The sequence below is a fragment of the Mus caroli genome, unplaced genomic scaffold (assembly GCF_978045245.1).
Source record: "Mus caroli unplaced genomic scaffold, Mus_caroli_1 scaffold_9, whole genome shotgun sequence".
Taxonomy (NCBI): Eukaryota; Metazoa; Chordata; class Mammalia; order Rodentia; family Muridae; genus Mus; species Mus caroli.
In genome coordinates, this window is record NW_028227264.1 from 111,823,052 (window position 1) to 111,843,580 (window position 20,529).

Genomic DNA, 20,529 nt, shown 5'->3' on the forward strand with positions numbered 1-20,529 from the left:
TTGTCGCAGACGATTTAGTCGCTGCACTCAGTGGACAGAAGCAGGAGCGGGTGGCTCTCTGTAAGTGGGAGTTTGAGGCCAGCCTGATCATTATAGCAGATTCCAGGCTAGGCAAGAATTGAGAGCCTGTCAGGCTACAGGGAGAGAAATGCAAATAACTTATGAGTTTCTTAGACTCTATTTTTCATGCCTAGCTTTAAAAAATTTATTTAAAATGAACTGCATCTTATTTTGTCTCTTCCTCCAGATAATGGGAATTAGAAGATGGCAATTGGTGAATTCTGTGGCTTCCTGTGGTTTTTCAATTATGCCCTTGTCAAACATCCAGGAATTCCCTTCTCATTGACTACCTAGAAAAGCAAAAATACTATAGGCATGTGGAAAATTAGAGCCGAGTAGTTTTCTTCTAGTGAAAATCTTTCTTTGGGATAATTTAGAATCTGTGCCCTGTGAGATGACTAGCAGATTCCAGATCATTCGTATTCTAAGGACTAGGACTATGCACAGAGTCTGTTGCTTGCTCACTCTATTGAAAAGGAAGTGTAAGTCAACTTCATTTGGTTTAATGCTTTAAATCTTTCAGTTACTCTCTAGTAAACGCCAAGTTTCTTGTAACGTCTAATGATATTTTTCAGTATTTATAGCTGAATATCTTTAATACTCAGGTTGTTTAATTTAATATTTAGGTTATTACAGTGCCATTTAATTCAGGCAAACACATTAATACTTACCCTGTGTTCTTCCCTAGAAAATTTACCGCACAAACAAAGCAATCAAAAACTTATTTTGATAAAACTAGTTACCAAATTAAGTTATGAAACAAAAACGAATGAGGAAACACAGGAACACAACCAAGAACAAATCCAAGCATCCTAACAGAATCGTTACAGAGTTAGAAGGGACATGTTGGTGGTCTATTATCTGACGGGGCTTGCTCCGTGTACTGCTGTGGTGTTGCACACATAGGCAAACTGAGTTTCTTATACTCCATACTCCAATATAAATATAGCTATGTGCATTCTTACACATCCAACCAGACAGATAGGACCACACCCATTCCTGTGTATATATCTCCATGCCTCTTCATTATGTAATCTGACCATGACTGACACCCGGGTCCTTAAACCTTTCCTCATCTTCCTGTAGTTCCTACCTGAAGGCCCCGTTTTTCTCATTGGCTCAATTGCAAATTAAATTGATGTCCTTTTCCCTAGGACCTGCCCACCAGGCTCTGCCCTTCACATCAATGGTGACTCCCTTATTTACAGATTTTTCTCTAAATCTAAAACAGGCACTTTAAGCCTCCAGTCAAAGTTTGTTAACTAAATAAAGAAACACGCATGCTATTATTATTATACTGCGTGTGTTTTAACCTTCTTCACTGTGGAAACTGTTTCTTATTTGTAAGGCCTAATAAACATTTTGAGTTCTGTCTGTGACGTAAGAGGCAGCGATAGACAGGCTTCTGTGCCTTACTTCTAATCTTTGGTGTATTAGCAGATTTCATGTGCTCAGCATATTCTGAATACAGGGAAGACTATGCAAATAAATGTTGAAAGTAAAACATAAACTTCAAAGGAAAATGTTGTAGTGGATGCAGGCGGTTCAGGGGGTGAGAGTCTACAGCATGAGGGCCTGAGTTTGAATCCCCAGCACCCCCATCAAATTCCAGGCATAATAGATATGCTCACCTCTAACCCCAGCATTGCGGGAGGGGAGCAAGCAGGCAGATCCTAATAAGTTTTATGTCTTTTTCTTTCTTTCTTTTGTGACAAGGTCTCATGTAGCTCAGGCTGTTGCCCTTCAACTTATTACATAGCTGCGAATGATCTTAGACTTCGCAGTCTCCTGCCTCAACCTCCTGAGTGCATCATATTAACTTTTTGAAGTTGTCAGGGGTCAAATCCTGTATTCCCACCCCTGAGTTCCCTTTTTTAATTGGTTATTTATTTACATTATAAATGTTACCCCCCCTTCTTAATTTCCCCTCCACAAACCTCCTATCCCTTACCCTCTCCTCCTGCCTCTATGAGGGTGCTCCTGCACTGACCCACCCACCCACTCTTTCCTCAGGGCCCTAGCATTCCCCTACATTAAATCATCAAGCCACCACTGGATCAAGGGGCTCCCCTCCTATTGATGCCTGACAAGGCCATCTTCTGCTACATATGCAACTGGAGCCATGTGCCCCTCCATGTGTATCCCTTGGTTAGTGGTTTCGTCCCTGGGAGCTTTGGGAGTGTCTGGTCGGTTGATATTGTAGTTCTTCCTATGGGGTTGCAAAGAGTTCACAGTTTTAAAACCCACAAAATATATTTGAATTTTGTATCTGAAACTGTTTAAAATGTGCCTGTTTTGGAGAAAGTTGATTTTCAAAAGATATTAAAATTTTAGAATCTTAAGCCTCAAAATATTTGCAGATCTGAGATTGCATTGGGGAAGATACCACTTATTGTTATTGGTGTAGAATTTTACAAATCTCTCAAGCTACCCTTGTCCCTTTATGGACAAGGTAGTTGAGACCCAAAGATGTTGCAAACATAGGTAAGATTTTGGTGGGAAAATTGTTGATAGTCTGGGATTCAGGATATTTTTATGGTTGTTTTCTCCTCAAATATCAAATTGGACTCTGGACATAATGGTAGTTGCTCTGTGAAATAATGTTCAAAGGAATTCCACTAAATGAATGATCCACTGTGATCCTTGCCGGGTTTTGCTGGTCTCCTAGTACAGAAGAAACCTGCTGTGCAAGAGTCCCCTCCTTTAGTCTGGGCCAGGGTTTATCACACCTCAGATTTGAGCTCTTGGTCTGGGAGGCTGCACCATTAAAAGAAAGAAAGAAAGAAAGAAAGAAAGAAAGAAAGAAAGAAAGAAAGAAAGAAAGAAAGAAAGAAAGAAAGAAAGAAAGCCGCAAGCCTTTGGACTCCAGGTGAGTTTGTCTGCTAGTGCAGGGGTGTTTGTCCAGACTGTAGGAAGTAGAGGCAGCCAGAGGAGTGGAAGGATTGGAGTACAGAATCCTGGGCCCAGAGGTGGAGTCAAAATCCCTTTTATTACTGGGGAAGTTGGAGAGGGTGAGGAGGCCTAGTGAAACAGCTTCAGTTGCCTAGCAACCAGAGACTCTGGTCTAGACTGTTGTGTTTTCTGGGACCTGCTCCTGAGCTTGCCAAGGGGAAGCTTTCAGAAGGAAATTCTTGGTGGAAGGAATCACCATGGTTTATACAGCTTCCAGTCCTTCTATTTTCGATTTGGGTTGTAAGGAGCTAACACTATTAGGTCAAGTCAGCTTGCCTTGCTCCCTAGTGTGGCCCTGAGTCCTGGAAAAAGGAGCTAGTGGATTCTTTTGGGAGCACTCCAGGTACTGTAAAGTAAGATTTAAATTGAATTAGGAACGACTTTGTGTTCAGTTTCAGACCTTGGGTCTATTGTCACCACGGATTCAAGGTGGACTCAGTCCCTGTCCCTCACGAATTTAAGTACTGAACTGTATTTATTAATCGTTTCCTTGTTTATGGACTTGATCAGATGCCTTCATCCTTTCCTTTCACGTGTGTTCTGACTTTGCATGAACAAATTCAAAGCTCTGGATACACTTACCAGGAGTGAATAGCTGGAGTTGGAAGTGGTCCTTGTTAAGAGACAAGGAGGGGATGAAGCCTTCGTGACTCTGTGGTTAAAGGCATCAAAGACATTAGTCAACAGAAGTAACTACCTGCTAGCAACAGCTCTTGCTGAGCAACACAATTTGGTGAAAATTATTCTGGTGCTGATTAAATTAACCGCCCTCCATGCCCACCCCCAACCCCCCCACCCCACCCCTGCCAACAAAGCACATGAAAATGTTGAGATACTAAATTAATACTAAGCTAAATAATAAGTAAGCTAAATACCGATCAGACCTGGGTATGCTGAAGCTCTTTGTAAAGTCCACGAGGGTGGGCACAATAGGCTGACTGAGAAAAATTAATTTACAGTAAGAGTCTGGAGGAGGATCCAGTGGCAGAAAAGTCTCTAGCCACATAGATAGCACAAGGGCCACCAGGCTTTGGCTTGGAAGCACATTCACGCCAGTGCCAAGCTCCTAGGCAAAAAACGGGTAGAGTATTCCTTCCTTTGAAGATAGAACCTCATGTGTACACTTAACATTCCAAAAGTCAAAATAAAAACGTGAAATTTTGAGGACAGATAGAGACTTCATTTAACAAGCAGAATTTATATACATACATACACACACACACACATATATATACTATTACATAATTATTATGATTTATACAAAATTACTAATTATACTATTGGTCGAATTTTTGTTTGTTTGTTTTATCTCTTTTGTTTTGGAGACAGGGTTTCTCTGTGTGTCCTTGGATGTCCTGGAACTCACTCTGTAAATCAGGGATTCTCCTGTCTCTCAGCCTTCAGACTACTGGTATTAGAGGCATGTGCCACCACTCGTTAAGTTAGTCTACCCTGACAATATAAAAATCTGTAATGGCTTGAGAACTGAATATAAAGAAGAGTGTGCTCATGGCACAGAGAAGGCAGGCAGAATATTATCTGCCTCCCAATTATGCTGTAAAACCTTAGCATAGACAGAATGGCTTAAAATAACACAACTGTGTTATGCTATACTCCTGGAGGTCAGTGCACACAATTTGTCTGGAAAGCAAGCTGCCAGCAGGATAGGCTCCTTTTGGAGGTCCCAGAGGAAGAGTCATTCATCCTTGTCTCTTGGGCATTCTGGAAACTGCTCACTGTCTTTCCCATCTTTGGTGGCAGCTGGGTGGCATCCGTGTTTCTCTTGGACTTGGGATCCCATCTTCTCACCTTCTCTGACTTACCCAGATCCTTCCCTCCTCCCTCTTCTAAAGACCTGTGTGGATCTAGTGAGCCCAACAGGTTAGTTTTCCCCTCTCAGATTTTTAACTTAATGCCACCTGAAATATCCCTTTTGCCATGAAAGAGACACAGTCACAGGGCCTCGAGATTAAGGTATGGACCTTTCAGGGCATACATTTTGCAGACTGCCACAAAGCATGATGTATTTGCTCCACCCAAACTTGGTTTTAGTTTATTAAGGTCTATGATGATTTATTACTAGCCACAACCATTAAACGCAATGGTTTCTTTCTATGGAAAAGTACTGTGTGTGGATTATCTACAATAAAAATGAGCATTTTTGCACTTATTTTCAACTTTTTATAATATAGCATACTGCACGAGAAACACAAACATTCGAATGGATTTAGAGGTAAAAGGAGTGGCTGCCTCCAGGAGCCAGACTCGGCTATTTTCTGGAAGAAAGAATTCACTGCAGGTATGTAAACCTCAGAATTTTCCTCTTACAGAATGATTCCCTCAGTTGCTCCAAGCATCCTTTGTTTACTGCTGTGCTGATGACTGTTCACCCACACAAATATGTAGGATTGGCACTTCTTAGCTTTGTAAGTGTGGGCCACCAAAGTTGACCATAGTCGTTATCTTAATATTTGCCATTGATTTAGACTTAATCTGTTAATTTTAAGCTTATTGCTTTATTGTTGTTATTTTTTAAATGTCACCCATGTATTTACAGAAAATATGAGAGAAAGAAGAAAATAGAAAGGAAGATGAAAACATTCCCCATATTACATTCTAGTCTGTTTATGTTTAATTGGTACATCATTGTAAACTGCCTCTTTATTAGCTTACCCTATTAGCATTTTATATATTAAATGTTCTAAAAGTAGTGTTAGTGGTCACATAAGATATAGTGTAATTTATATACAAAGAAAGATTTAAAAGATCCCAGGCTAAACTTTCCCCAAATTGTGTACTGTTTACTGAAAATGAAGTTTCAATGACCAGATCCCTTGCTTTATTTATTTTATACTCAAAAGCTGCTCCGTGTGATGCTAGGTGCTAAAGACCCAACAGTACATGAAGACTTAGCTCAGGGAGGCTCGAGGCCTACGGGTGAGATCCATATTCCAACAGTGTTAAAAATACAACTAAGGGTAAATATTTAACAGAGAACCATAGGGGTTTAAAGCAGAGAAGGTGGTAAAATGTCGGCCAAAACAGAAGGTTTCAACAAAAATGACATCTTTAGTCACTGCCTGTTTAGGATCCTGAAACGCAAAACAGCTGCAGGTTCAAACCTCAGAGCTAAGGGTGATATAGCAATCATCAACTTGCTATTTCTGGATTTAAATCCAGTCAAAATGTTTGCAGAGCAAGATATATATATATATATATATATATATATATATATGTATTTTTTTTTTTTTTTAAGGATAGTTATGTAGGACAGGCAGCTGGGTTTGCATTGTGAGGAACGTCCTTCTCAGTCCTCAAGACACTACCATTTTATAGTCCATGAAGTAACAAACAATTCCTCTTTCTCCAGTATATTATGGTGATTTTTCATTTAAAATTTATAGAGAATTTCATACATAGGTACTATATTTATACCATTGTCTACTCACTCACTCCCCCCCCCCATTCTTCCCACATGCCCCAAAGTCCCTCTGACTCTGATTATTATAATAGATTATAAATTGTAATATACAATATATAACATTTAATACATAATAAAATATACAGTATACAATATAACCTTTGATAGGTCACATAGCAATGTTATGTATAATTATATAAATATATACATATATATTATAATTTACAAATACAACCTGCTGAGTCCCTTCAGTGTTGCTCATATGTGAATGTATTCAGGGCTGACCACTTGGGATTGGTTAAGGTATCAGGGACTTGAGAATAGGGATCTCTGTCTCTTTCTCTAGCTCTCTCTCTCTCTGCAGACAGCAATTGCAGAGAGTACTTCCTGTAGGGGCGGGGCCTCCATCCACAGCTCACACTGTTGTTATTTTTCAGGTCTTGTTTAAACAACCATGTTGCTGAGATTCATGGGTACAGCTTACCTGCCATGTATAAGTCTAACAGGAGACATCCAGTCCCTCTTCCTGCCTGCTCCACCGTGGTTATGGTTTAGGGAGGCATCTCCCCAAGCCCAGAGTGCGGTGAAGGTGGTGATGCTCTGCCTTAGCATCCTTTCCTCTGTGCCTGAACAGCAGTGAGGAGGTCGTGGGAGGCACGTTTTCTATGGAGTTTACTGAGAAAAAGTAGAATTCTCTTTATTGCATGCAGTCATGACTATCTTTTAATGTATAAGGTACACTGATTCTGCTTTTTGTTAATCTTTTCTTTTCTTTTAAATTAAAGCAAGGATGGACTTCTAGATCATGGGCAATCCAAAATTCCTGCCTACCTATGTAAGCTATATTTCTTCACATATTTATTGCTGAATAGGCAAACACTTATGATACCTTGATTAGTTAAAAAAACTTTCTATTTATGCATATTCACGTATATATGTATGTACACAGTTTTGATTGTGAAGTGCAGAAAAAACTGCATAGAGAGAGCCTGAATATTATTGCGGCAGGATTAAAAGTTTTCTGATAGGATAGTAAGAATGTGGATAATATTTTGCTGTTCTTATTTTATTTAATGCCATTCTCCCATTTTTCTTTCTTTCAAAAATTCACTTTGTCTTTTTAAAATTAAAATTTATATTAAAATAATACATAACATCACAAAACTGTATATACTTTGCATATTTTTAGTCTACAGAAAGTATCAGTGTGGTGTACTCCAGCCTAGCAAATTGCTACTTTTAGTATTCTAAAGGAATTCTGTAGGGTATTTTGATACACGTATATATCAGGATACATACCTTCTCTAAATGCATATATTAAAGAAATGTATGCCATCCTTCATTTTATGATCGTCATAGTACAAGGTATCCAGTAGTAACTATATCTGTATTTTAAATTGTTATGTTGAAGAATATGAGAATTCAATTGATATTATTTTATATTTATATATTTTATATTGATATATTTTTATATTATTAAAGTTTTCTTTTTTATTTAAATATGCCTGATATGTTATAGTTTCAAATATTTGAAAAGTATAAAACACTTTAAAAATAGAGGTTTCATATAGTTCAGATTGGAAGACATCTCTGACATAGAAACTAAAAGTAGCAATTTGCCAGGCTGAACCACACCACACTGTTGCTTTCTGTGGACTAAAAATCAGCAAAGCCAATCATTTCATCTGCTGCTACATGATAGACACTACACCTGCAGCAAGACATAAAACATAAGCTATGTTTGAGTAAAATGTTATGTTTGGGTACTGAACACACAGTAGGGAGAATTAGCAAGGGGCGTGTGTTAAGGAGAAGAGCTCGGGGTGTACCAGTTATGTGCTAAAATATGTTTTACAATTGATATATAATGTACTGTTTATTACATTTTTAGTTGCTCACTATAAAAATTAATGTGAAGTCGATCAAAGTGTTCATTAGGTAAATTACATTAGCAAGAAATTTACACAGCTAACAAAATATTTAAATTATTACAAAGTTTATTTAGCCGATTTCTACACACAGAGGGCTTTGTTTGCTTTTCCCTGAATATTTATAACCAGCCTGTGGCCACAGTGATGAACTAGCTCCAATATGGATGTTCATTGACATTTTTATTTGGTGTAAAACATTATGAGTGGTTTCTAGGTGAAACCAATTTTGAATGCTTAAAATCATATTGCTGAACATTCTCTTGTGCTTTCCACCACTTGGCAGCTCCATATATGGTTCGTTTAAGTTTTATTTGCAGTATCAATATTTCTCCCTCCCCTGCTTAAGTCTCAGAAGTCAACCAACTAAGTCGTAAATCAAATCCTTACTCACAGTGCTTGCTGATTTCCATGTCGACAGTCTTAATGCCAGCTGCTCTCAAGGGAACAGTTTGGAAAGAAGTGCGCGCAGTTGTAACAGGACTCAGATAGAGATCTTACTAGCCGGCCATGTGCTCACCTCAGCAGGATGGTAGATGTCCTAGGTGCCCTAGGTGCACAACAGCAGAGCAGGGAAGTCATTAGTGATGGATGTGAGAACGCATTGCCTTCGTCCTTTTCTCCTGTGTCTGTGTCTGTGTGTGGTGTGCATCTGTGCCTTGGAGGATCCCTTCCCATCCTCCAGGATGCTGATGACAAGCAGCCGCCCCTCCCACCCGGCTTTTATGTGGGTTCAGGGCATCCGAAAGACCGACCGAGCAGCCCAGCAAATGCCTTCTTCACTGTGGCACCTCCTTACTCTCACCTTTGTATGAATACAATGTATTTAGTCATAATTTTGTGTGCCTTTTAATTTTATTACCATATTTTGATTTTATTATTCTCCATTAATAATGACCGAATTTAATAACCAATATGAAAAGTTATTGAATATTTGTCAAAAACTAGACAGTGGCAGCCAACATACTATTAGCCCAATTGTTACTTTGTACAGATAATGTATTTGATAATGATTTTTCTGTTATTACAGACTCACTTAAGATTTTATGAGATGCATAGATTATTTCTTTTAGGGTCCCACCACTTGATCTGGGAAGCCTTGTTGACTCTGATGAGGAGGTAATTTTAAACTTTATGTTTAATGTCGTATATCTTTGACTGCGGCAGCCCCCACCAGCAGGTACTAACCCTGATTCCATTTCACCTTTTTAGGATAATTTTTCACAAACACCACGTGGTACAGTCCATGTTCATCTTAACCCATCACGGTCACAGCCTGCTCTGGGCTGGGCTCTGCCATGTCAAAGACCTGACACTCAGCATGGACGACAGGAAGTGGTCAGTGTGCATTTCAGTGCTACAGTGCATTCCATTAGATCTGCTCTAGGCTTACATGTTCTTTTCCCAATTAATCAGTGTGTCCTTGGTTTATGTAAGTCACATATAAAAGATATCCAACAGTGGTATTGATGAAATAGTTTTACAGTTTTTGAATACTGAAATAACATTTTTAAATACTTGTAAAGTTGCCAAGTTACACTGTGTGTGAGTATGGATTCCAGGAATTTTTTAAAAAATTGTAAAATATGAGATCGTATCATATTATCTGAGTGACAGGAGATTGGTTTCTTAGACATTAGCTCAGACTTTAGAATACTAAGAAGTAGGGAAATAATCAAACTTTAATAATAATAATAATAATAATATATACCACCTCAGTCTATATTTTACAATGATTATGACTCTACATTTGATCAGTGCTTGCTTAGCTACATGGTTTTTTGTTTTGCTTTCCATTCATTCATTCATTCATTCATTCACGTTAGCTTAATATTTTAATGTCCCCTCTCGTCAGAACACAGAATATGGTGGCCTTTTTAGAGTTAAGTTGTAACATAAACAGTAAGTGAGGCAATGTCAACAAGAAAATACTATGTCTTTTTCAAAAAAATATTATTTTCTTACAGACAGTACACGTTCTTTTACCCCTAGGAACAGGACATAATACCTGAGGATTTGCCAGCGCCAACAGGCAAATACAAGCTAAAGTACCAGCAGTACGCAAGCGAAATGAAAGACAGCTACAAACAGTACATTCAGAGGAGCACAGAGAAGCCAAAGGCAGCAAGCAGGCCAGAGGCAACTGAGAAGGTAACAGACAAGCCACCAAGGACTAATGAACTTCAAATTGCACAGTGCGTGTGTCTTAGAAATGTCGTTTTTACTGTTAATTATAGAAAGTTTGATACTGAACATTTATTTCAATAAGGCAGGGCTATTTAAAAGATTTTTACTTATATCAAGTAGTTTACTCTTCATGGCAAAACTAAAGCACCTTTGTCAGGATTTCTCACATGGAAAATTTTATTCCTATCCTCACATGTGTGTTTAAACCTTTTTATTTAATTGAGAGTGGTGGCATGTATATATAAATGTATGCTTGTGTAATATATATTGTATATATTATATTTATTGTATATTATATGTTATATGCAAACATTATATATGTGTTATATATGTGTATGTATACACATACACATACACACACACACACACACATATATATATATACACATTTTTTATGCAGTTGTCTTGAACAATAGCTTATTTGGGCTACAGTCTAATCTTTAAAGTGGAAAAGAGTTCTCAAACTTTACAGTGTTCTGTTATAAAGCTGCCCCCACTTCTCTGTCCTTGCCTCATTTGGGGAGATGCTATTAATTCCCTAATTATACTTAGTTGTAATCATATGTAATCATATACTTAGCTGTAATTCATACTCTAGCACATCTAGAATCAGGAAGACCTTGAAGGAGACTACCAATATAATGTAAGCACCAAGTGAGGATGAGGGCTCTCACCCAGATGAGGGTAAAACAGACCTAGGTGAGAAGCAGTCCCATTGGATGGGCTTCTGGCTAGACTGTGAAGATGGGCCAAGTTGCTAAAAGATTGACTGTAGATTTGAGAGACAGAGATCAGAGTGACTGTATGTGGTTGAATATTTAGGGCGACGTCATCTGTAGGAATTGGCTAATCCACATACAGAGAGATAGGACATGTCAATTACACATTGTTCCCAGAGGATGGGGGTTTGGGGAGAGAGGGAGATGTTATCAAAGGGCTCAGTTTTGTTTATCAGAAGAGTAAGTTGTGGGGGAACTAATGTTAAGTACACGGTGACTGCGATTCCTAATGTTGTATATTTTGGAATTCTATGAGGAAACTTTAAGTATTTTCATACGCCTATACTCACAACACTCACTACGCTGGCAGGTGTGAATTTGACCTTACTGTTGTAATTATCACTCAATGAACACATGACAAGTTATCACATTTATACCCTAAGTACGTACATCTTCTGTTTGTCAGTGTGCAAGTATTAAATTACAAAGTAACTGTACACCTTTTGGTTAGAGCAGTTGTCTTAAGCAAGATGTGGAAAGCCCTAAGTGAGAGTCAGCAGTGGCAGGTTTTAACTTGGTATATGGAGTGGAAAGCTCCCCGATCGCCTTTTGTGGAAAGTTCAAAGCAAAGTGAGTCTGTTTGTTTAAGACAGGGTTTTGCTGTGTACCCCTGGATGTCCTGGAATTCGCTCTGTAGACCAGGCTGGCCTTGAATTCAGAGATGCACCTGCTTCTGACTCCTGAGTGCTGGGGTTAAAGGTGTGGACTACCACACCTGGTTAAAAATGATTTTTCTCAACTTAGGCATAATATGACTTTCACATATTTTAAAACTTGATTTGTTTAATTTACTTCAGCATTAGCTAGGCATTTTCTTGGTGTTCATTTAAATAAGTTATTACGTAGAAAAAAATGAAATATTATCAGGGAAATAAAGCAAACTGTAGAGCATCCTCCTTCATGGCTTTCTGTGAAATAGTTATTATCAGGCACGGGGGCCACAGCAGTTATGAAGTTCCTCTCCTCACGGGACAGATCTCATGTTCCGAGATGCAGACAATAAATCATAAGCAATATGCAGTAGTATTTCATGTAGCAGTGACAGGTCATGAAGTCAGGGAAGAATGTGACAACAGTGTGACCTTCCAAGGAAGATGGGCAGTGAGCAGCAATCCCAGAGAAGACACTCGTGAAATCTGGCATGTTCCTGACGAGTTGCTATTAAAGGGTTTTGTTAGGTAAGGGATTACATATCTTGTATTTATCTAAAATTTTGATGTTTATCTTTTTTGAAATCCCAAAGACTCCCTTAGCACTTGTGAATGTACACTATCCCTCGCCCTATCCATGGATTCAGGAACAGACCTGACTGGGACATTGTGGGAATGAAGAGAGGCAAACACGTGGTCACACTGAATAGCTGGGCTCTCAATGGCAAAGACTCACCACCCCAGACACTCAGCCTGCTTATTGCATAGAGTTGAAGAGGGAGGCAGGACTATTCATTCAGATAAATAAGGAGCCAGGATTATTCCATTCTCTGAACCAGGAGGCAGGTTTAGCTAATCAACAATAGCCATCTCTGTAGGGCAGTGGTCTTCAGGCTGTAGTCATCTGGAGGGAGAAAGCTATGACGGACATTTTCTGCACACATTATTGACAGTTGTGCTTGAATTAGGAGGGAAGGCTTTGCCATTTCCCTGAGCCTAGCCTGGGAAAGGCTTTTGAGATCACCATGGTGCCGAGGTATTGATCCTTGACAAGGTCTTGCCTATGTCAACAACACACATTCCTGTCAGGACTTCATACCACACAGGAAATCCTCTAACCCCCCAACAGGACATATCCACATCTATTGAGCTTTTAAGGACTCAGTATGTACAGTGGTAATTACAACCATTTTTGTCTTTTACTTAATGTTTTTATAAACATTAAGAATATATCATCTTATTTATCATCCACTGATCCAGTATCTACTGTTATTACCAATTTATGACTAACAGGAGGCCCAAAAAGGTCACTTAGCTGAACAGAGAGAGACCTGCATCCTAAGACAGGCTTGTACTCTCAATTTCCAAAGAGCCTTTGAGATGCTTGGTGGTCTATTCCCAGGCTTTGTTAAAAACAGGTATTGTGAACACGTGCCTGATGATCGGCTTAGTGTCTCTATTGTGTCCTGTGATCAGGTGGAAGGAGCCAGTCTGGACGACCTCATGACTTTGGATAGGAAAGCCCTCTTACAGCAAGGTTACGCAGATAGCACTTACCATAGACAGAGCATCTCGAGGAAATCAGATGTGGTAAGCCATTGGCAATTCAGTTCTTGCTCATTTGCTAAGCCATGAAGGTGTTTACCTTCTGTAGAGGAATTTTAATCCAATAACATGCCTGCTCGGGCAAGGAATCACATCCAAAGACCTTCTAGGTCTATGTGATCCTATTGGAATGCAGACACGCCTTAATACATAACTTTAATCCTTAATAATGAAGGTGGGGTTTCCAGGACGTGTCTCCAGGGGGTATGTAGAGAAAAGGGCTGCCATGTTCTCCATCTTTGTTCCGTGAGACACAAGGCACCTTGTTGGACATATGTCATGATGTCTACTGAAATTTAAGTGCATTAAGCAATGGAAGATTTAATAATTGGAATCTGATATATCAACAGTAGTCATCTCTAACTTAGGGAGAAAATTGGAAACATTATATTTTATGATGTGCATTAAGTGTTCCACTTTATCAATAACAGAATTGTCTAATAATTTTATTTTCCCAGGAGACTGTGGCTATAGAGAAGAAGAAACAGACCGTTGCAGAGCAGATGATGATGGACCACTTATCCAGGTGGGTGCTAGGAACTCCCACCACACCTGTATTCTGAAAGGGACCACTAAGTACCTTCTTCACACACAGCATCCATGTGCTTGCCAGTCAATGCTTAGCTCCAGCAGTTCCCAACCTTTCTGCTCACTGCACCCTCGTCATTTTAGTGATTTCTGTTTTTAATAAACACTTGAGATGAGTAGAAATACTTAGAAACTTCAGAGTAGGGAGATAGTTCAGACTGTGAAGTTCTTGCCCTTTTAGCAGATGGACTTGGTTTAAAGTCTCAGAACCAAGATGCAAAAGATAGGTATGGCAGCAAGTGCTTGCAAGTTTCGTGATGGGGAGGAGACTTGGGGCTTGCTTGTCAGCCAGCCTCACTTGCTCGGTGAGCTCCAAGCCAATGAGAGATGCTGGATCAAAAGACAAGGGGTGGGGGTTGGCTCCAGAGGTTGACCTCTGGAGTCCATTCATGTGCAAACATACAAATGAACCCACATGATCATGAATTCACAGGTAGGCAGGCATGTGTATATGGATGCACGCACGCGCGCGCGCACACACACACACACACACACACACGCATAAAAATTCTTATTGTCTCATGAAATATTTTTATTTAAACTACTTAATAATTCTCTCCTGATGACTTACTGAACATTTTTGAATCACGTATAAATGAGAAGACAGCATTTTAAAAAAATTCATTCATAGATTTCTAGATTGCTTTTTAATGGTATGTGTGCTTCTTTTGGGCACTGTAGAATCTTTCAGAGTTACCTTCTGTTCTGTTCTTGATTTTTCACATGATATTGGTTGTTTGTCATAGCACCTGTAGAAAACCTGGATTTCAAAGATTCGAAATGATATAAAGAGATTAGTGAGACATCTTGTCAAAACTAGGACCTCTAGTTGCTATGGTTTCCAAATGGTGACAGGAATCATACCTTTCCATTAGAAACGAATATCCCACAGGGTCATTGTAGTACTAGGTGACTTTTGTAGAGTTGAACACTATGAAACTAATTGTTGATAATTTATAAATCCCCCAGAAACTGTATAAAATAATCCATAAAGTGATAAACTATAGCATGACATGTAGGTCATCGAGGAAAAACATGTTTAGTTTAGTGGCCATCCACATTTGACTCGCATATTCTTCCCGCCCCCACCCCCTTCTCTGTTTGGTGCTGATCAACCCCGGGGCCTTCCTTCTGCTGTATAAGTGCCAGAAAGTTCTTCAAAGTCACTGTCTGCAGCGTGACTCTTTCTATTCATAAGAAAAGTGGTGGCACCATGCCACTAGATAAAGGGGCTTCCAAGTTCTTGGTCTTCAACAGGGTCTGTCTCAGTTGTCGGTTTTCGTCTTTCTAAAGCAACTTTCTCCTGTCATTATATGTGACAAATGAATTCCATATCATCTACATATTTGATTCCTGCTTTCAAACATGTCCTGTATCCCCATACATCTTTAGTCTTCAAGATTTTGATTTCTCTCTCTCTTTCTTTCTTTTTCTAATCTACATTTTCTCACCTGACCAAATCTGCTTTAATTTTCCTACACAGAAATTCTAGATTTGAAGCTATTTAGTCCTCATGTCTTGTGGATGCCATTCACCCATTTCGTTCTTTCAACTCTGATATCCACTGTCAGCCAAGACCCAGACCTAGCAAAATATGTTGATTTGTCCTGGTGCCCACTATTTGTTTTACCTCTTCCTATCATCTGGATAATTTCTGTCAGTCCCCATTGGGTTTTATTGAGTCTTTATTAACCTTTCATTGGCTTATCATCAACCCGCTCACTAGAGTGAAACTATTGAAAGATAATCAAATCATCTGTCAATTCCCTATCTCAGTCCCAGAAAATCTAATAAAGCTTAGGTATCAGTTCTATGAAATGTCAAAATGTAGTAGCTAAAAGTAGTTTTTGCCCATATGTCTTTCGAGTAGCTGTCCAGGCTTGGTTTGTCCAACCATGCTCCTTAGATAAATTACAAATTAACAAAATAAATCATGTCAGCTCTGAGAAGAGATCTTAAGAATCTGCATGCATCTCCATTTTTGCTTTTGTAGCTTTTTCCATCTCAAAAGGATGCTTGGCTCAGTCACTCTTGGTCTCCAGAAAAAGATTCCTCTATAAATGCAGCTAGGCTACCTAGCCAGGAGCACCCTCGATTAGCAGATTTCCAATCAACTCACATTTGCCTGACTTAGTTCAATGAAGAACAGCAGAACCATCCATAAGTACGTTCCATCTAAGTGAGTCCACAGCAGGCATATGGATCAGAAGTGCTGATAAGCCAGGGCCACTGCTGCCTTCTGTTGGACCCCACCTTCTACCTGTTCCCCAGTAGGACTCTACTCTTTCCCACCCTGTTCTCTCCTGTGCTCCATGCACATCATCTTGCTACATTTCTAGAACGTGCCAGGTCCTCCTGGTGCCTCTTTTCTTTTGCATTATTGTCTCCTCTCTTCTGATGGCCTTTTCCCTAGAAATCTATGATGCTGTGCACTAATTTCACTTCATCCTCTTATGTGGAAGTCACATGATGCAGCTTGCCATGGACACAGTACTAGTTAGGGGTACCATTGCAGTTATAAATCAAAAAGGCCAACACAAGTTGGAGTGGAAAGGGTTTTTTTGGCTTACACTTCTCCATTTCTGTTTATTACTGAAGGAAGTCAGGAAAGAAACTCAAATAGGGTGGGAATCTGGAGGCAGGAGCTGAAGCAGAGGTTGTAGAGGAGCACGGCTTATTACACTCATCTTGCTCCTCATGGCTCATGTAGCCTGCTTTAATTGTAGAACCCAGGACCACCAGCCCAAGGATGGTATCACCTAAAATGGTCTGGGCCCTTCCCCATCAATCACTAATTAAGAAAATGCTTTATAGCTGGAGCCTATGGAGTAATTTTCTCAGGTGAGGCTTCCACCTTTTAGATGACTCTAGCTTGTTTCAAGCTGACATAAAAGTAGGCAGCACAAACACTTAATAAGTAATTGATAAATTCTAGCTCATAACTTCAAATCTACTCATTATTTCTTCATCCATATCAACCATGAACATGTAGTTTATTCTGTAGTATCATGTAGTTTATTCTCCTATTTAACATATTATCTGTCCTTCTCTTTTTTTTTTTAATATTTTTATTACATATTTTCCTCAATTACATTTCCAATACTATCCCAAAAGTCCCCCATAGCGCCCCCCACTTCCCTACCCACCCATTCCCATTCTTTTGGCCCTGGCATTCCCCTATATTGGGGCATATAAAGTTTGCAAGTCCAATGGGCCTCTCTTTCCATTGATGGCCGACTAGGCCATCTTTCGATACATATGCAGCTAGAGACAAGAGCTCCAGGGTTCTGGTTAGTACATCATGTTGTTCCAACAATAGGGTTGCAGATCCCTTTAGCTCCTTGGGTACTTTCTCTAGCTTCTCCATTGGGAGCCCTGTGATACATCCAATCGCTGACTGTGAACATCCACTCCTGTGTTTGCTAGGCCCCGGCATCGTCTCACAAGAGACAGCTATATTTGGGTCCTTTCAGCAAGATCTTACTAGTGTATGCAATGGTGTCAGCGTTTAGAAGCTGATTATGGGACGGATCCCTGGATACAGCAGTCTCTAAATGGTCCATCCTTTCATCACAGCTACGAACTTTGTCTCTGTAACTCCTTCCCTGGGTGTTAAAGCGTGTGCTCCCCAAGGGCAGGGCACTATGGGAGCCTTCTCAGTGCAAGGTGGCATTCCTGTGCTCTGGGGCAGTGTCTGTAAAGTGCATTCTCTTGACCAATCAATGGGTGAGAACCAGAAATGACAGAGGGATTACTGGGAAGCAGCAGAGCTGAGCTTGACATTTATCCATGCGACTGAAGGACTTGCTGGAGCTTTTCTGGGTCTCCACTTCTTGACTTTTGTCTCTGCCCCGAGAACCTCAAAATCTCATATATCTCTAGCATTCTGTGTGAATGTAGATAACCTCAGACTCAGACGGCAGAACTGTGGTGAATGTGCACATATTCGATGTGGGAAGAGAGGGAGAGAAAGAGAAAAGAAGAGATGAGATGATGCTTTCTTGGTGGTTGTTTTTTTTTTTTTTTAATTTAAAAACTTTCTTGATCCTTAGTTAAAGCAGTGGTTCATTGGTTTCCCAAGTAAATAGGATCTAAAATAAGGCATAAAAATATCTAAAAACTTTCTTGGTTGTTCTCATTATTGAGGAAACGAGCTCCTGAGTCCTATTTCTCAAGGGCTGTTTCGTCTTCATAGTGTTGAAGGCTCATGACACTTTTAAAAGTGTTTGCCTGTTTGTCAGTTTTATAACATAATTAATTAATGTTGAGACCTTCATATGTAAGTACTGGATTTACTTCACCCCCCTTCCCCACCATTTCTTCCCTCTAATTCCTCCTGTGCCCTCGATAAAACTCATGGCCTCTTACTCTTTTTATACACATGGATGTGTGCGCGCACACACACACACACACACACACACACACACACAATGATAAGAACAACCTGCTGAGTCCCTTTAGTGATGGTCATTTCTTTTTTTTTTTCCCCCTTTGTTTTTTTGTTTTTTTGTTTTTTTTTTTTGAGACAGGATTTCTCTGTGTAGCCCTGGCTGTCCTGGAACTCACTCTGTAGACCAGGCTGGCCTCGAACTCAGAAATCTGCCTGCCTCAGCCTCCCAAGTGCTGGGATTAAAGACGTGGGCCACCATGGCATGGTGCTCATTTCTAATCTATCAGGGGACTAGTCTATCAAGGGACTCTTCTCAAAGACTGATCCTCCACTCAGCAGTCATTAACTCCCTGTAGCTTCTCATGTAACCATTGGCCTTGTGAGATTCTCCTATCCACTTTAGTGTGTGTTGTCATTTTCCAGGTGTTGTTCAGGCAACCATATTGTTGAGACTTTTGTAAGTTGTAAGTGTAGCTTTTCTCCCTGTCATATACAGAAGATACAGCTGATGTCCCTGACCTCTGGCTCTTACAACCTTTCCTCATTCTCTCTTATGATGGTCCCTGAGCTTTAGGTATAGGGTCTGTGTTGTAGGTACATCAGGTGCAGCTGGGCACCCCACAGTCAGTTAGTCTCTGCACTTTGACCAGCTATGACTTTCCAGAATGGTCTCTGTCTGCTGAAAACCTAAGTAGAAGCTTCTTTGATGGAGGTGAGAGATACACTCATCTGCAGGCCTGAGGGTTTTTAGAAAAGAGTTAAAAATTATACTGTCTTTGGAAAGTGGTTCCTTCTCGGGCCCATGACCTCATCAAACATGGTAGCTGGTTAGGTTTACAGTGCCAGGTGTTAATTCTTTCCTGTTGAGCCTTAAGTCCAATTAGACAACTGTCCATTAACCCCAGACAATTAGCGCCATTGTCACACTGTCTCATCCTTGTTGAAGTCTCCAGACACTGGAATTAGGAGGGCTGTTCATCACCTTTCCCCTTTGGCAGCTTGTGTAGCTTCCTCTGGGGGAGGGGATGTGACTGGAGGGGGTGACCAGGAGGGGGGCAGTGAGCATGATGTAAAGTGAATAACTAAAAAAAATATTTTAAATTAAAAAAAATGTTCCTTAATAAACATAAGAAGAAAAGAATCAGTTCAAGTGCTTCCATGGACTCATGTATTTCTTTCAATTTTCTGCATGTGGTATGTGTGCATGTGGAGGCCAGAAGTTAATGCAAGAGTGTCTTCTGCAATAGTTCTTCACCTTGGCTTTTGAAACAGTCCCGGGACCTGGAGCCCACAGATTAGATCAGCCAGCTGGGCAGTGCTGTCCAGGGTTATTTTTGTCTCTCTCCCCTTCAGCCCTGAGATTATAGATGCAGGCCACTTTGCCTGGCTTTTGGACACATCTCATGATCCAAACTGAGCATTTCATGCCTGTAATGCAGGCACTTCATTGACTGAGGCATCTAAGGCTTTCTTTCTAGAAATTGTGTCCTGTTCCTTCATGCTTCCCCGTCCACTCTCTGTGACTGTGCTTATTATCACTTTATACTCTTGAGATGGATAGTCTAGTTGTCAACTTGACATACCTAGGAAGGATGAACCTCAATCGAAAAATTGTCTCTACCTGATAGGCCTGTGGATGTGTCTGTGAGGGCATTTTCTTGATTTTTAATCAATATCAGAGGACCAGGGTCTCTGGGATCGGTACCATTCTTAGGCAGGTGTCCTGGTTTGTAGCAGAACTGGAGCCAGGGAGAAAGCGTTCCTCTTGGCTTTTGCTCCAAGCTCCTGCTTTGGCTCCCCTCAGAGAAGACCTGCAAGATAAAATAAACCATTTCCTCCCCAAGCTGTCTTTGCTCAGTGCTTATATAGAATCAGGAAGCAATGTAGAACAAGTCTTATTTACCAACATTCCTCCCCATGTTATCAGAAGTCAGCAAAAGCTCCATTTGAAGAGAGCTAAGAGAAAACA

At 40.1% G+C, this 20,529-nt stretch overlaps 1 protein-coding gene across 4 annotated transcripts in view; it reads left to right on the top strand.

The window, feature by feature from the left end:
• Nucleotides 1–2,790: 2,790 nt before the first annotated feature.
• Nucleotides 2,791–20,529, top strand: part of Caps2 (calcyphosine 2) — a 44,639-nt gene continuing 26,900 nt past the window's right edge. Inside the window, exons 1-8 of one of the 4 annotated variants that reach the window (XM_085843159.1) lie at nt 2,791–2,929; nt 5,205–5,311; nt 7,219–7,268; nt 9,435–9,480; nt 9,574–9,699; nt 10,354–10,512; nt 13,454–13,567; nt 14,041–14,108. In XM_085843159.1, coding sequence (XP_085699285.1) covers nt 5,234–5,311; nt 7,219–7,268; nt 9,435–9,480; nt 9,574–9,699; nt 10,354–10,512; nt 13,454–13,567; nt 14,041–14,108 — 641 coding nt within the window. In that variant the 5' untranslated portion in view covers nt 2,791–2,929; nt 5,205–5,233. Of the gene's footprint in view, nt 2,930–3,070; nt 3,356–5,204; nt 5,312–7,070; nt 7,269–9,391; nt 9,481–9,573; nt 9,700–10,353; nt 10,513–13,453; nt 13,568–14,040; nt 14,109–20,529 lie in introns of those variants that run through there. The other 3 variants (XM_085843160.1, XM_085843161.1, XM_085843162.1) reach the window with 3 other exon arrangements.